The 17,850-nt window shown below is 38.4% G+C and overlaps 1 protein-coding gene across 1 annotated transcript in view; it reads left to right on the forward strand.

Moving 5' to 3' along the window:
• The window catches only part of LOC113120877 (ryanodine receptor 3), a 72,303-nt gene that overhangs the window by 23,923 nt on the left and 30,530 nt on the right, over window positions 1-17,850 (forward strand). The window contains 28 exon segments of the mRNA XM_074559974.1: window positions 318-439; window positions 633-813; window positions 898-1,033; window positions 2,573-2,668; window positions 2,983-3,101; window positions 4,068-4,201; window positions 5,231-5,472; window positions 5,638-5,830; window positions 6,251-6,467; window positions 7,119-7,223; window positions 8,530-8,633; window positions 8,916-8,999; window positions 9,117-9,276; window positions 9,432-9,576; window positions 9,662-9,867; window positions 10,106-10,280; window positions 10,485-10,693; window positions 10,792-11,019; window positions 11,132-11,292; window positions 11,407-11,566; window positions 12,537-12,623; window positions 12,711-12,937; window positions 13,107-13,926; window positions 14,433-14,633; window positions 15,412-15,514; window positions 15,855-15,989; window positions 16,798-17,071; window positions 17,295-17,409. Coding sequence (XP_074416075.1) covers window positions 318-439; window positions 633-813; window positions 898-1,033; window positions 2,573-2,668; window positions 2,983-3,101; window positions 4,068-4,201; window positions 5,231-5,472; window positions 5,638-5,830; window positions 6,251-6,467; window positions 7,119-7,223; window positions 8,530-8,633; window positions 8,916-8,999; window positions 9,117-9,276; window positions 9,432-9,576; window positions 9,662-9,867; window positions 10,106-10,280; window positions 10,485-10,693; window positions 10,792-11,019; window positions 11,132-11,292; window positions 11,407-11,566; window positions 12,537-12,623; window positions 12,711-12,937; window positions 13,107-13,926; window positions 14,433-14,633; window positions 15,412-15,514; window positions 15,855-15,989; window positions 16,798-17,071; window positions 17,295-17,409 — 5,139 coding nt within the window.

Below are 17,850 nucleotides of genomic sequence, written 5' to 3' on the forward strand. Positions count from 1 at the left end.
AATCCCTACATTGCATTCCTATTTATATTCTGTCAATACTCTGCTTAATACTGTATATAGCAACTCCACTGTACTTTCTGTAAATCATAGCTTCACTTACTCTGCATTTATATGTACTGTATATAAAACACTATATTCTTGCACTTCTGGTTAGATGCTAACTGCATTTCATTAGCTCTGTACTTTTACTCTGCATAATGACAATAAAGTAGAATCTAATCTAATCTGAACCTAAACCTACAATTTGGTTCGAGGTCAGTTCCAAGTCAGCTGTAATACTTGCAGTGAGTGTTAACGTACATTTACGATGTATGCAGGCTGTCCTGTCTCTTGAGGGCCATATGGATGATGGGCTGACTCTGCAGCTTTGCCAGCACGAAGAGTCCCGGGCGGCTCGCATCATTCGTAATACCACTCGCCTCTTCACTCAGTTCATCAGGTAAAGCAGACCCAAAGACTCAAGTGCAGCCTAGCACAATACAAACGTTCGTCCCATCGTAAATGAGTGCAATTTGGAACAAAAACAATGCAAGACTAGTGCATTATTACATTTCTGATGTTTAGTATTAAAATACTTCTAATTATTATTGAAATAAATATTTCTAATTTGAATATTATTTTCTTTGTCTCAGGGGTCTGGATGGTTTGAATGGGGAGAAGACTACAGAGGTGACACTGCCTGTGTGTGAAGTGCTGCAGACTCTAGACGACCTCATCGTGTATTTCCAGCAGCCTGACTCTGAGCTCGAACATGAGGAGAAACAGAGGCAGCTCCGATCCCTCATCAAGCGCCAAGATCTCTTCAAAGAAGAGGTTAAATACAACTTAAACGTGTCATATTAGACTCATGATAATACATACCAATGTACAGGCTGACACTAATTATGATTATTTCAGGGAATGCTAACCCTGGTCTCAAACTGCATCGATCGTCTAAACGTGTACAACAGTGCCGCTGAGTTTGAGGAGTTAGCAGGCGAGGAGGCTGGAGAGGCCTGGAAGGACATTCTCAACCTCCTCTATGAACTTCTGGGTAAGAATGCAATCACACGTCTGCAGCCTTCAGCTGTTCACCGAGGGTGATGATGGAGAGACATGACAGTTATTAGAGGCAGTTAAACAGCTATTCTATTCTCTTTTATCACCTTGTTGTTGTCTCCCGGCCTGATTTATGGAGGGCAAACATAAAGTTAGAAAGAGCGGACCTTGTTAAGATATTAAAAGTTCAGATCGAAGCAAAATTGCTTTAGAAATCTTATATGAAGACCATTTCATTTCTGCTACTGTTTTAATTTTTCTCCTGAAGCATTTTTTAATACTGCTTCTATATAGTGCTGCAGAAGCCAACACAAAAGTTAGCATTATCCTGGTTCCCTTGACAAAAAGCCAGTAGTATTTTTTCATTTGCTTTTGTATTATTGCAGAAAATAAACTATTTTAGTAAAAAGGTTTATATTTCTTACTTGTTTTGGTCATCAAGATAATCTTCACAAATGAACACTTGATCTTTAAAGCCTAAAAACTAGCAGTATAAACAAACTACACCACGTATGCATTATTTTAATGTCACCACCATTACGTTTGCGACAATGCTAAAATCTAGAGGCAAATTTGTAAAAATAATTGTAAAAAAGTTTGCTTGAATGCGATTATAAGCAGATGGTTGTAAAGGTATAAATTAGTTTTCCTGTTTGACGTGATGACGTTTAAGGCCAGATTTACTAACAGCGTGTGCCATCCCAAACCGTCTTTTGGGGGTTAAAATGGTACTATCAGGATTTTATGGAATTGCGGTCTAATGCTAATTTGGACTTTTTTAGTAAATTTGGCTATTTATGTTCCTGACATCCTCTGTAGTCCAATTTGGCCAGTTAGTAGAGATGTAAAAACTGTAAAAACATGAGTGGGTATTTCTGGTGTATTTGATATTTTGGACTAAAATATGAAAATATCTCTAATATGTTTTAACCACAAGCCCATTAAAAAACACTGGCTTTGGGGCAATTGATCTGGCCAAAGTTTTTTAATTTAGTTTGAAATGTTAACATCGTATGAGGATTCAGTGAGCGTGAACGCTCTTCTCAGTTCACCTTGACTGGCTCGGCATTTATCAGAGCCCCCATCGAGGCTCGTTCCGAATTTTGCTCGCTCAGAGTCATTGAGGTCACCCTTGAGAAGTGCCATGCAGAGTCTGTCTGGCAACAGGAGCATGATACATTATGCTGGTGACAACAGCCAGTTTTTAACATCTCCATACAGATGCATTTGCTGCCTCAGGAAACAGCTCTTCTCTGGGTGTTTGGGCTTCAAAACTGCCTAGACAATCTTTCCACAAAGTGCCTTTAGATCTGGGCTTGTGTTTGATTGATTGCTCTCTGAAATACAGTCTAGTTTAAGATTACTCCCTTCTAGTATTTTACTCACACTGGAGGAGCATTTATTTCAGAATATCACAACGTAGGTGGGAAACCTTGTGTGAAGGATAGCGAAAGGGATTTGCAGGTGTAAGTGTGAGGTATGTAGGAATAACGGTGTAACATTGAGCTGATTGCCATTGATTTTTGTCCATTAGCTGCTCTGATTCGAGGCAACAGGACCAACTGCACACAGTTCTCTCGCAAGCTGGATTGGTTGGTCAGCAAGCTAGAGAGACTGGAGTCCTCATCAGGTAAATACCACTATACGTCAAATCGGACACATACATTAGCACTGATTACAGAGGTGTTATACATTAACCAGTCTGCCTTACGTAGACATAAACTGAGCCATCAACCATCAGCATCTGCACAGATCAATGGTTTTAGCTCAAGCTCTGTGTCACACCAGTATTACAGATGCATAGCAGCATAGGAGCAATAGATACTTTTTTTATTAAAAAAATCTATAGTAATTTGCTTAAACAACTCTGCAATCTGATTATATAATGCCTTTATCATTCCTTGTGTTTATGCGATGCAATATTAATAAAGCAATTCTATACAGGCATTTTAGAGGTGCTTCACTGTATCCTAATCGAGAGTCCAGAATCTCTGAACATCATTCAGAAGGCCCACATCAAATCCATTATTTCTCTGCTGTACAAGCATGGACGCAACCACAAGGTCAGCATTTGCTGTTTCTACACACACACACACAAACACAGATGAGTGTGGAATTTAAAGGACATCCAAAGCCTTACGATGGAAAGTAATACCTGCCACCCTGAATACTATGAATATTATATGAAGAGCTGAAAATGCCTTTTTTTCCTGTTCTGTATATAAACCCTTATATCTATCTTCCATTTAGTGTGCATGTGTTTATTTCTGTATTATAGAGAGACACAGACTATCACAGACAAGGAAGGTCCTTCAGAATTCATTCTAGAAACATATTTTTAATTTTTTATTTGTAACATTAGAAATGTCTTTAACTTTTGATTAGTGTACAGTAACTTTCCTGACCTAAAACGTTTGAAAGGTGAAAGGTTTTAGATAGTATGGCCATTTGTGCTCATTTTCCTGGACAGAATTTCTAAACTGCCTAAAATGGCTAGGGTTTGGATCTGTTTTTCTATTGCTAAAGGTACTGACTGAAAAGTAGTTCGACCAATGGTGTGCTGGCATTGCATATAATCGACCAGTCGTGATTTGAGAAGGTGGGATTTACAGAGAACGGTCAAAGCAATGCAAATATGTGCATATGATGTACTGTACTGCAGAGCACGTCAATAGGAAAACAAAGCCAAATCCTGGACATTTGAGGCAATGTCTTGGAAAAAAGAGGACATATGGCCACCCTAGTTTGCATGGTGCAGACATTTTAACAAGGGGCAGGTGTTTGCTGGTGTAGACCCTTGCTACTTGACTTGAGAATTCCTCGATCTTATAAAATGTGGGTCATGTAAACTCGTAAATACATTTTAGGAGCTGCACAGTATGTTATGATAGCAAACACTCTAAAGTATGCACTTGAGAATATGCAGGCACAAGACTAGAAAGTTGTGAATAGGGGAAATGTGCAGTATAAATTTAGTTAAAGGAATAAAACCACTGCATTATTACAATGCCTCCTGTACTCCCTTGCAGATTTTAGATGTTCTCTGTTCCCTGTGTGTCTGCAATGGTGTGGCTGTGAGAGCCAATCAGAACTTCATCTGTGACCACCTGCTTCCCAGGAGAGACCTGCTTCTCCAGACACGACTGATCAATGATGTCCAAAGGTAGACAACCACAAACACAGTTTTCTAAATCAGAATGTTTGTTTTTCACTAAAATTACACTACTGTTCAAAAGTTGGTAAGTTATTTAAATATTTGTGAAAAAGTCTCTTATGCCAAATAAGGTAGCATTTATTTAATTTACAAATACTAATTAATCAAAGAATGCAATATATTACTTATTACTAGTTATTGAGGCTGGGTATCTTTCAAAAATGTTCAATATCGATACCGATACCGATACCGATACCTTGACTTCGATACAGGTTCCTGAAATATATGTTTTTCGATACCAATTTTAGTAAATATATTTTCAGAAGATTACATTATCAAAAAAAATACAAATAATTAATCTGAAAAACTTTCTTTTTTAGCTTGTTGATGTTTATACAGACTCAAATACTCATCTCTTGAGCCATTGCACAGGAACAAAATGTAACAAACACAATAAATCAGTGCAAATAGTTTTATCAAAGCTCAAATAGTCTTCAGTTTACACATCTGTTAGGCTGCATTTACACTAGTGCGTGTTCATTTTAAAATGCATCGCTCAGACAGAATCATCATTTCCATTCATTTTCACTGATCTACTGATGAGCTTTCAGCGCTGTCTGCCTGTGTTCTCTCTTTCATGATCGCTGCTCTGAATCAGAGGTAATTACATATTTCAGCAACATTACATGGCCAAAACACACATTAGATTGCAGTCGGAATTAATTACAAACACTCGATGGTGGTTTAAAGTGAGTTTTGAGTAAAAGTGGAATATTAAATCTTATTTATTGTGTTACGTAGCTTGATGCTACTGTGTGCATGAATGGTCACGTAATACGCTTTCGGTCCTATAGTATGAATGAACAGACATCTGCATATGTTCGGAACTCCACGCATCTCCATTGGAAATGAATGACTTACAAGTCTGTCGCTTGATTTTTTGTGTGTGCTAAATTAGCTAAAAATTGTATGTATTTGATTTATTTTAATAATGAATTGAATTTACTTTTCTGTAATTCAAATTTCATTTATTTACAGTATGAGACCCAACATCTTCCTGGGCATGAGTGAGGGCTCGGCACAGTATAAGAAATGGTACTTTGAGCTGATCATCGATCAAGTAGACCACTATGTGACCAGTGAGCCCACCCACCTTCGTGTTGGCTGGGCCACCACCAAAGGGTACGCCCCCTATCCTGGGGGTGGAGAGGGCTGGGGAGGAAACGGTGTGGGTGATGATCTTTACTCCTATGGTTTTGACGGGCTTCATCTGTGGTCAGGTACTTTTAAGACTGTTTACCCATGTTCCTCACTGCCTGATCTAATATGTCATTCTGAAAAATGCATATATGAACATGACTTCATCTAAATAATTTCCGATACTCTTGTTTGACAGTAGTATTCACAAAAATCTACTGAACTGTTATGCTCTTCACATCTGATAGGCCGAATCCCACGGGCCGTGGCCTCTATTAACCAGCACTTGCTGAATTCAGATGATGTTGTGAGCTGTTGTCTTGATCTCGGAGCCCCTAGCATGTCTTTCCGAATCAACGGTCAGCCCGTTCAAGGCATGTTTGAAGACTTCAACGTAGATGGCTTCTTCTTTCCCGTCGTCAGCTTCTCTGCAGGGGTCAAGTGAGTTTCTCTAATATAAAGTACCCTACATGGAGAAAGAGTTTTACATATATAGCAAGAATGAATACTGTTAGATTTAGCATACATATATTTTAATACTAATGAGGACAACATTCTGTAGCAATCTTTTAACGTGTTTTTCTACAGTTTTCACTTTGAGGGTAGCACGTCTTCAGTGATTGTACAGGAGTTGTGCTATGTGACAAATGAACCCTTTCTTCTTTTTGCGCTGTGTCCTCCCTAAAGCACTTTATGTTCAATCAACAGAGACAGGCCATTACTCACTTGACTTCTCAACCAACTCCAAACAAATTAAGTAGCACCAAGACATTTTTTGGACAACCCAGTGTTGCTATTAGGATTAATCAAGTAATTGATCAAGAGTTTAAATGCCTTTTTCATGTTTTTTTTTTCCTCAAGGGTCCGTTTCTTGTTGGGTGGACGCCATGGAGACTTTAAGTTCCTTCCTCCAGCAGGCTATGCACCATGTTATGAAGCCTTGCTCCCCAAAGAAAAGATGCGCGTGGAGCCTGTGAAGGAGTATAAAAGAGACGTGGAGGGAGTGAGAAATCTGCTGGGCACCACAGAGTTCCTGTCCCAGGCTTCCTTCATTCCCGTTCCTGTTGACACCAGCCAGGTGACATGATATCAGTAACTCACAGTAATTCACTGGGTTTTTTACACTCTATTATAGCTGTTCTACCATGGCAGCATAATTAATCCAAAATTTATCAAATATTGCGATATGGCTATAATATACAGTAATGTATAATTATATATATATATATATATATATATATATATATATATATATATATATATATATATGTATATATATATATATATTTAAAATTTATATTATTTTATAGTGAAAAATATAATTTTTGTTGTTTTGTTTATTATAATAATTATTATTATTGTTACTACTATTATTATTTTACAATTAAATATTAAAAAGTAATAATTCTTATATTGTCATGGCAGCATAATTAATTAAAGCTTAATCAAAGATTGCTATTTTTGCTATGGTATACAGCTGCACTGTAAAATGATAATATTTATAATAATATTTCATATTTATTAAAATAATATTTGTAATTTATAAGAATAATAATAATTATTATAACTTTATAGTGTTTATTTTAAAATTAAATAATACAAAAGCATACTTATATTGTTTAACTTTTTTAATAATTGTTTTACTGCTATTTGATTTATGCTGTTTAAATCATAAATAATATATGAGCCTTTGCATTTGTTGTTCTTATTTTATTGTCTTGTAATCCAGATTGTCCTGCCTCCACATCTTGAAAATGTGCGGGACAAGTTAGCTGAGAACATCCATGAGCTCTGGGGCATGAACAAAATAGAGCTTGGCTGGATGTATGGCAAGGTAAGAAAACATTTAAGAGACGCTATAAAAATACTAAACAGTATGTTCAGAGTTTCACAGCAGAAACACGATCATCTCTGTATGACACAAGCACTGATGTCAGGATCATTTCTGCTGTGGGACTTTAACTCAGAGGAGGATAATTGAAAATGTCAACCTAAATTGAGAGTCCTTGGGCACAGCTTAAATGAATATTTAAGCATTCCAAGTAGCAACAGCAGATGGGGATGCAGATCTCATTTGCAGATATATTAAGGGCAAAAGGAAGCTACTTTGATCTGGTTTTATGCCTTCCACTGATCGCTGCGTGAGATTAACTGCAGAAATTGCAGAGCACAATGGAAAAGCACTCTGATGACAGAGCTTTGCAGTATCACAGTAGTTAATACAACCTTAATGAGGAGCATGCTGTCCAAGAGCTTGCCAGAGAAATGAATTATGGTTGAGTGCTGCCGTTACTCCTGAGGCCGGATCTTAGCATTTATTAAGAACAAATATTTCAGAGACCCAGCTGGTCTCTGATTAATCAGATTTTAATTAGACTTAGCCGGCTCAAGGTGGCATTGCTGTGAGCATGCGGGGTTACAGGACAGGGTCAGCTCAGCAAGCAAAACTCTACTTTCATTCTGCCATCATTATTCAATCCTAAACGCTTTAGCATTCTCTCTTGGGTTACATCAGTCTAAAGAGCTTTATAGGTCATTAAAGAGCAGTATTAGTTTTGACGTGTTTGACTTAAATCATATCACTGCCCTTGCTGATTCATTCCTGTCACTCGCTAATTAGTCAAATAACTGTGCAGAAGTTGAAACACTAGAATTTTAGATTTTAAAATGTAATCTGAAAAGCAAGCATTTCTTTTTATTATCTATATTAAAAGCAGTTGTGCTACTCAATATTTTTGTGGAAACATTTATTCATTGTGATACATTTTTCAACAGTCTTCCATGATTAGATTATGTTCAGAAGAACAGCATTTATATGAAACATAAATCTTTTAGAAAAAAATATATAAATGTCTATACTGTCACTTTTGATCATTTTGATGCATAATTGCTCAAAAAACGATTGATTTACAATGTAATAATTGTTACATTTATTAATTTAGCAAATCTTGCTGTCCTCAAACTTTTTGGTACTGTACTGTATACATCAGCTAGTGTAAAAATCTCCTAGCAAATATTAGATGCTAGTTTTCTGTGAGTTTTCTAAATGTTTTTACTTTCATAAATTTAGAATGTATCACATTCTGTTATTCATTGTACAGTGATTTGCTGGTATTTTGATCATATTTGCTTTTTATCAGGTCCGGGATGACAACAAGAGACAGCACCCTTGTCTTGTTGACTTTTCTAAACTGCCAGAAACAGAAAAGAATTATAACCTGCAGATGTCAACTGAAACTTTGAAGTGAGTATTACCGCAAAGCCGTGCATATAAATGGCTGTAGATATGGTCATTAAATGTATGTCAGTAAATATTGATAAGCTGTGGCTGCAAAATTCATTTCATCTCTATAAACTCTCTAGACTCAGCAGTTTTTAGATCGAAATTCATTAACCAGCTCAATGAGGTGTTGAACAGATTCATTTCTTTTGATAAATACTGTATGCAGTACTTGTTTTTGACACTTCACTTCACATCTTTCAGCAAATGTTGGCCATGTTTTTCTAAAAGTTATTTAAATTTCAGGACCCTACTTGCTTTGGGATGCCATGTTGCACAAGTCAACATAAATGCTGAAGACGACCTGAAAAAGATGAAACTCCCCAAGAAGTAAAACCAAAATGAAAATATTTCTGTTTCAACTATCTGCCTAAATGAAGTTTGGCTGACAAGTTTTAGCACTGTGAAATGTTTGACCTTTTCTCATTTACATCCTCCTTATTAAAGCTACATGATGGCGAATGGCTATAAACCTACACCACTAGACCTTTCTGATGTGAAACTGACACCTGGTCAGGAGGTTCTAGTTGATAAATTGGCTGAAAATGCTCACAATGTTTGGGCCAAAGATCGCATCAAACAAGGATGGACCTATGGTATTCAGCAGGTAACAACGTCTTGTTCAATATTCATAAGATCTAACAATGGATTTGTCCGTTTCCCTGAAGTGCATTGACAAACCTGTTAAAAGTGACAATGAAAAAGTCAATTGAATGTCCTTGTAAGTTGTGTAACATAATTTCTATTGCATTTTATTCAAAGGATTTGAAAAACCGTCGTAATCCACGGCTGGTGCCATATGCTTTATTAGACGAACGCACTAAGAAATCAAACAGAGACAGTCTTCGAGAGGCCATTCGTACTTTGGTTGGATATGGCTATTTTATTGACCCACCTGATCAAGAGAGTGAGTTTTAATGTTTTTACTATTCAGTAACTATATATATAATTTGTCTTGTTCATAACTTTCCCATTTTTTTTTCATTCTGTAGCTGCACACAATATAGAGAAGGAGGGCATTGAATCCATCCGTCTCTTCCGTGTGGAGAAGACCTACGCTGTAAAGACAGGGAAGTGGTATTTTGAGTTTGAGGCACTCACTGGAGGTGACATGCGGGTGGGCTGGGCACGGCCCGGATGCAGACCTGATTTAGAACTGGGACTAGATGACCAGTCCTTTGTCTTCGATGGCTTCAGGGTAATTATCTGATACTTGCACCATTTTATTTTGGTTTTATGCTGGCACAAGCTAAGCAAACAGTGGAGTTCAAAACATTTTCAATCTGTCAACACATTCAGAATAGATAGAACAAAGCAGAAGTATATTCTGATGAATCCAACTAGTTTGAAATCGTATATTCTGTCACGGGACTACCTTGCTAATATTGTTTTAGTCGAGGAGTAATGATTGAAAGGCTTCTAAAAATCACTCCCAGGGCCGCCGAGTTCATATGGGCAGTCATTTCTTTGGGAGGACGTGGACTAAAGGAGACGTGGTGGGCTGCATGATCAACATGGAGGACAAATCCATGATATTCACCCTGAATGGAGAGATCATAATCACCAACAAGGGCTCTGAGCTCTGCTTTGCTGACTTTGAAACTGAAGAAGGTAAACAGACAATAATCATCATAAGCACAAAGGATCTGTAATGCATTACTGTATATATAGGCAAATCACTTATTATAAGAATGAAAGTAAAAGAAGGCGGCATAAATGTTTTTTTGTTGTTGAAGTAATTGGTCATCAAATTTCGGCCAGATTTTTTTTAAAGACATGCTTTAAACTGATACACACTGACCTTTTTCACCATAGGATTCATCCCAGTGTGCAGCCTGGGTCTTTCCCAAATTGGCCGCATGAATTTAGGAAAAGACGCTAGTACTTTTAAGTACTACACTATGTGTGGCCTTCAAGAGGGCTTTGAACCCTTTGCTGTTAACATGAATCGAGAAGTCACCATGTGGTTCAGCAAACGCCTACCTACATTTGTTAATGTACCGGAGGACCACCCCCATATTGAGGTACAAACAGATGTGGTGAATTCTACCTTTTTACTCTTTTAGAAAAAACTGGAGAAAATACTGGTGGATTTTTTAAACTTCATCCGTTTTGCATTTAGGTTACTAGAATAGATGGGACTGTGGACACACCTCCTTGTCTAAAGGTGACACACAAGACATATGGGACCCAGACCAGCAATGACGACATGGTCTGCTGTCGTCTAAGCATGCCTGTTGAATTCCACTCTGGCCCTCGGAAGATCACTGATATCAATGAGGTGATTGCTGAGGACCAAAGAGCCAAGAAGGATGATGGAAACAAGACTGATTATGGCAGCATTACAAAGGTAAAAATACTTTACATCTTGTTAATGCTAATCAATATTGACTTATACGTTGAGAATAATGAAAGAACCTTATTATTGTACTAATTTGACTTTTGATGTACTTATGCTTAAGTACTTCTACTCTGTGAGAGTGTTTGCTGGACAAGATCCATCATCTGTTTGGGTGGGCTGGGTGACACCAGACTATCACTACTATAGCAAGCACTTCAACCTCAGCACAGTTCGCACTGTCACTGTAACGCTGGGAGACGAGCGGGGACGTGTTCACGAGAGGTCGGTTCAAAAGACTGGTTCACACTTCCAAAAGAAGCCTGTATATCCCAGATGTTTTGGAAATTTCCCCTGATTGAATCGTGTGTTGTCTTTTTGTCATCTCTTTTACTTCAGTGTGAGGAGGAGTAATTGTTACATGGTCTGCGCTGGGGATGTTGTCAGCGGCTCCACAGGCCGTAGTAACACTGATCTGGAGATAGGCTGCTCCATTGATCTGGCCTCAGGCCTGGTCTCATTCACTGCCAATGGCAGAGATCTGCCTACTGCATACCAGGTAATCTCAGCTCCTAACCTTTAACAAAATAAGATACAATGCCATTGCTAGTAAATAACTCAAACTCAGTAGACTAAATATTAGCCTTTGTATCGTATCATAAAGCAAAGCTTACGTACTTCAATTCACTTTACAATTTCAGGATTTTTAAGTTGACGATTAATGCTTATAAGGCTTCCTAGAGGAGATAATAAAATAAGTGACAATGCTGTTATGCTTCTTATTATAGTGGTGACAAAAGTCTGAAGTTTAAATCCTAGAGAAACTCCAACTTTTTCTTATTAAAATTAAGTTTAAGTAGATCTATTATAATTGCAAATGAGGATTTCAGTGGCACAAACACAGCCAGTTTGTTGTTTAATGTGCAGTTGTTTTGTACTGGTGTATCACAATGTGTAGCGCTATCCAGGACAATAATGGTGCAAAAACCTAGAGGTGACAAAATGGATGCATCCAAAAATCACTTTTTTTTTTTGATTAGGTTAAGTACTTTGCAACCATTACAAAAAGTATGTTCTCTATATTGTTAATGTGTTTAATATGAATGTATTCTGGATGTAAAAGATAAATGTACTACTCTTTTCACATAATATAGTGTAGTAGTATAGGGACACATACCAGTTTGGTTTTCTTTTTAAAAGTTGGCTAAATGTAAAGGGATTTATTTAAATGAAAAATATTTGGAATGTAATTCCAAACTTTGGGTAAGGCTGAAAGTGAGACTTTCTACAGAGCCAGTAATGGCTAGCGAAGTGTATTTTTAATGAATCTCTGTGCTTTTCTAGTCTTAGTTTGCCTCAGGCTCTGATTTTGAAGCAGACTCACAACAGCAAATATTTAAAAAGCTGTATCATGTCTGAGCAGTCTGGATTCACATTAATCCTAAGTAGTGTGCAACACTTGCTTGCCCAAGTAGAGCAAGTAAACTTGTCAGAATAGACTTCATGTGCTTTCCACTGCCTTCTTTTAGGTTGAGCCTAACACTAAGCTCTTCCCTGCTGTGTTTGTTCAACCCACAAGTCCAAACCTCTTCCAGTTTGAGTTTCCTAAAATCCCAGTAAGTCTATATACTATTAATGTTTTCAAGTTCCTCCATTTCACACATTATAATTCACTGACATGATCTGCATCAATCCTCACACAGGATGCAATGCCCCTGTCTTCAGCCATCTTTAAGAGTTTACAAAGAAACCCAGAGCCCCAGTGTCCTCCTCGGCTGGATGTCCAGACAATCGTGTCCGTGTTGTGGAGCAGAATGCCCAACACCTTCCTGTCGGTGGAGACGGCCCGTGTCAGTGAGAGGCATGGCTGGGTGGTGCAGTGTCTGGAGCCCCTGCAGATGATGGCTGTTCATATCCCAGAGGAGAACAGGTGATGCATTACTCATACACTCTGTTTTCCACATGCAATGACTGGCAACGTTGTATTCCTGGGAATGTGACCTTTCATTGAAATGAAACCCCTTAAGTGCTCTTTTGGCTTTAATGCCAGCTGGCTTGAATGAAGATCTTAACCTTTTTCCTGTTTGCCACTGCCATAGGTGTATCGATATCATGGAACTATCAGAAAATGAAGATCTACGCCAGTTCCACTATCACACTTTAAAGCTCTTCTGCGCCCTTTGCGCATTGGGCAACACTCGCGTTGCTCACGCCCTCTGTAGCCATCTTGACCAATCACAGCTCCTGTATACCATTGATAACCAGTACCTGTCTGGTCAACTGCGTGAAGGCTTTTACAATGTCCTCATCAGCATTCACCTGGAGACGAGCAAAGAGGCCCATCTCATGATGAACAATGAGTTTATAATCCCAGTAACAGATGAGACGAGGAGCATTCGCCTCTTCCCTGACGACTCTAAGCGTCACTCTCTTCCCGGTGTAGGCTTGAGCACTTCACTGACCACCCGCCTCAACTTCTCCCCTCCGTATTTCATTACCCCCAAGCGCGATCAGCCTCTCTTCAGCCCTCAGATCCCTCTGGGTATCCTGAAGGAGAAAGCCATCAGTATGCTTACGGAAGCTGTGCAGGGCGGAGGCGCCCACATTCGAGATCCTGTAGGCGGAAGCGTTGAGTATCAGTTCGTGCCCATTCTCAAGCTGATTGGCACCCTGCTGATAATGGGTGCGATGACCAGCGACGAGGTGAGGACCATCTTGCTTCTCATTGACCCCGTTGTGTTTGGGGATGGGAAGGAGGAGGAGGAGCAAACTGCAGTGGCTGAATTGGGAGCGGAGAAAGAGGAGGCCGCCAGTAATGAAGAGAAGGCTGTGGAGGCAGGGGAGGAGGAGAGTAAAGAGGCCAAGCTGTCTCCCAAAGGTCTTCTAGAGAAAAGTTTGCCTGAGTCGGTCAAACGGCAGGTGAGCAACTTGTTATCTTGTTCATTATGGTCTGTTGTTCGCAGTCATATTACTTTACAATTAAGGTCCACATTGTGGTTAACAATTTGTTTACAAGCTCTTCAGTGATTGAAGGATACTTGCTCTTGACTTGAGACAGAAATGTAATTTATTTTTTTCAATTATTATGTAATTGTGTGATACAGCAGTCAGGTGGTACAAGTCGGAGTTAACAAATTGTAATTACAAAATTACATGAAAAAATAATGTTGCAAATTAAAATATTGCTTTATTTGTTTATTCCAATCAGTAAAATGCATTTGCATGAGATATTTACATGGTTCTTGTGCATTTAACCAAGGTGAGTGAGTATGAATGAGTATAGGGACTACACAATCTTCCTGTGGAGGTGTATATTTCCCACCATGTTTTAGTCCTGAACTGTACCTCTAAAATAACTTGACTGAGATACTGTATGTGCATTCAAATGAAGTGAGATTTTGTGTGATTGTTTGGCTGTTGTGCAGATGTGTGAACTGCTGCACTATTTCTGTGACTGCGAGCTGAAGCAGCGCATTGAGGCTATAGTGGCCTTCTCAGATGATTTTGTGTCCAAGCTGCAATTCAACCAGAAGTTCCGCTACAATGAGTTGATGCTAGCCCTCAACATGTCAGCTGCTGTAACTGCCAAGAAGACAAGAGAGTTCCGTTCACCTCCTCAAGAGCAGGTAAGCCTTCTTTATAGACTCATATAAAGCCTCATTCTTCATAGATCTCAGAATGTCCAGAAAAGTCCTTTTATGACACTTGAATGAAAGACATCAAAACCATCCCATTGTATTCAGCAATTGTAGCTCATAATGTGATCACTTTTCCTGTTGTATAATTCCGAATACTTTATATTTGGTTTTATTATACAAAATGAACTCATTTTGTTGACACAGGATTGTTCTGCTAATTTCTGAATGCATCATCGTCAATGGGAGCGAGAAAATAAACACCTTGGCATCACAGATTGGCAACAGATTTTCAGCTTTTAGCTCAAGGTGTACAGCAGTACTACTGATGAACCCATGCCAAGGTCTTGAATGATTGTCTTTTGATTTGTGCTTTGCACAGCTCCAAGACTCAGAGTCAGAGTGCACTTTTTTGGTAACTGAAAAGAATGCGTCTTTTGTTGCAGAACTGTTCACCCGGTTTTAAATGCACACCACATCTACTAACTGAGAAAACCACTTGTAGTTTGTCTTATGTGACCATTGTAAACTCATGTCAGAAATAAACTGGTCTGTCTCTGTAACCAGGGCAACAGAAAGGTATTTTACAGATACAGCTGATTTCCATGAGAATGTTACATTACTTCTGTTAAATGTCAGGCTTATGAAATCTGTGTTTCATAATCCATCATAATTTAAAAAAAGATTTCAGATTCCTTCTAAGTTTTGGTTGTGGTGAAGTGATGTTTTTTTTTCCCCACTGAAGCAGCAAATATATTTTTAATTGCAGATAAACATGTTGTTGAACTTCAGTGCGGGTGATGATTGCACCTGCCCTGAGGAGCTGCAAGAGGAGCTTCAGAGCTTCCATGATGACCTGCGACTACATTGTGGTATATATTTATCCATTCTTTCCATTGTTTACCTCCATTCTCAACCCTTTATCTCTCAAAGTAACTGTACTCGGTTTAAAAAGTCAACTCATTTTCAAATTCTACATCATATAATCTTGTGATGTTCTTTCAGTTTAATTTCGTTTTAATTATACTTCCTTAAATTCAAATTTAAATTACAAATCTACAGCCTGTTTTACCACAATTCAAATTCAAGGGTTTTAAAGCCATAATTAATTCAGTTCTGAATGGTGCACAACCCTGATATCATGAATTGTCATTTGCTGCACAAATAATCAGAAGATGCAGATACAGTTTTCATCTTTGTGTATATACACAGGAATCCCTATGGAAGAGGAAGAGGAGGAACAGGACACATCTCTTAAAGGCCGCCTAATGTCCATGGTATACAAGATTAAAGGTCGTCCCCAAAAAACTGAGGAAAAACCAACAGAGCAAGAACAGGCTGCTCCTAGTAAGGCTTGTTAAAAAATAGATTCTGTAAACGTTTTATATTTCATAGTGTTTCATTATACCTTTGTTCCGCTGTACCTGGATCAAAAAAAGACTATATCCTGAGGGCCAGAACATTCTAAACCAAGCTATGGTTTAGAACGACATTTCTAGGAACATTACAGATATTAAGTTTTTTTTTTTAAGTATATTTTTGTATATTTAATATATTTTAGTAAAGAGTAAATAATAAATGGCTTATGATCAGAAACATTGTTTCTACTGTGTTTGTTTTATAAACCCTCTGGAATAAAAAGCAAGTCAGTACTGTGCTCCAAATCAGCATAAAAGCATTTAAGGTGGCAAGGATATTAGCATTGACTTAAATCATGTTACCAGCCATGTGTAGGCAGTACGTATTAAAATGGATGTAAATTGCAGATGTTGGATAAAAGCGCCAGTGCTGCACTCTCTCTTGATGAGAGAAGTATGTGATTAGAGCAGCTATTCTAAGAACAGCAAACAGGGGCAATTTGTGAAAAGAAAATATTAATAGATGTAACGACATACACTAATGGTCCTAACACATGACTAGAGCACGGGTTCCGAAATCTCTTCTACATGGAGGGCCATTTTTAATTTAATATCTGTTCCATATCACCCTAATTAATTTATTAATATTAGTATACTTAATGCAGTAAATACAATACACCAGTGCAATGAGATAAAGCATTAGTAAGCATTATACTGCAAAGATCTAATACAAAAATGAAAAAACAAACCATGCAAATATATTTTTATCCAAGTCTTTCTGCTATTGTCTTCTCCAGCGAACTTGAAGGAGCTGATATCTCAGACTATGGTTACCTGGGCTCAGGAGTGCAAGATCCAAGACCCGGCACTGGTCCGCAGCATGTTCAGCCTTTTGAGAAGGCAGTATGATGGCATCGGTGAGCTGCTCAGGGCCTTGAGGAAGAGCTACACCGTCAGTGACAAGTCTGTAGGGGACGCGATAAACCTGCTGGCCTCGCTGGGCCAGATCCGTTCACTACTTAGCGTCCGCATGGGGGAAGAGGAGGGCCAGCTTATGATCGACGGCCTGGGGTAAAATTTCATCTTCCATTCTTTAAGAGGTTTACATCCTACTATACATTTAGATTGCCCTTGCCGTCATCTAACACTCCCTTATTCTCCCACTTCCTGTTTTGTTTTACATTTATTTCAAATCAACCATCATCTTATCACATTAGCCAGATTTTAAATATCAAAGCATCCCTTCACTGTACAGCTACATCCTATAAAGTGTTTGTCTTATTCTTGCACTCAGGGACATCATGAACAACAAAGTGTTTTACCAGCATCCAAATCTGATGCGTGTTCTTGGCATGCATGAGACCGTAATGGAGGTCATGGTCAATGTGCTGGGAGGAGGCAAGGATAAGGTACTTCTTTTTAGCCATACTGCCCCAAAAGGTGCTTTTTCTGGCATGCTATGGTTATGTTCAGTTTATGTAATTTATTATATCCTGATCGTGTGACTTCAGTTGTAATGCACATGCTTAATAAGTTTCTTCTGTCCATTTTATCAACTGATAGTTGTTCTCTTGTATGGCACATTGGATAATCATCTGCTTAATGCATAAATGTAAATGTTTAGACTTCAGATAATATTGTTTGTGATTATAATAAGACCCCATGACTCAGTTAGACACTTGTGTGTCCAGGCCAAACCTTAGCCAAACCTTCTTAAACTAAACACGATATCTAGAGGGATAACACGTAGTCCATAGGAATATACAGCACCTACGGTGCACCATTAACAGCATAATACCTTCTTATGTATTAGGGGTGGCAATAGGGCGAACGCTAAGACAAGAACAGAA

Source organism: Carassius auratus, chromosome 20 (assembly GCF_003368295.1).
Source record: "Carassius auratus strain Wakin chromosome 20, ASM336829v1, whole genome shotgun sequence".
Taxonomy (NCBI): domain Eukaryota; kingdom Metazoa; phylum Chordata; class Actinopteri; order Cypriniformes; family Cyprinidae; genus Carassius; species Carassius auratus.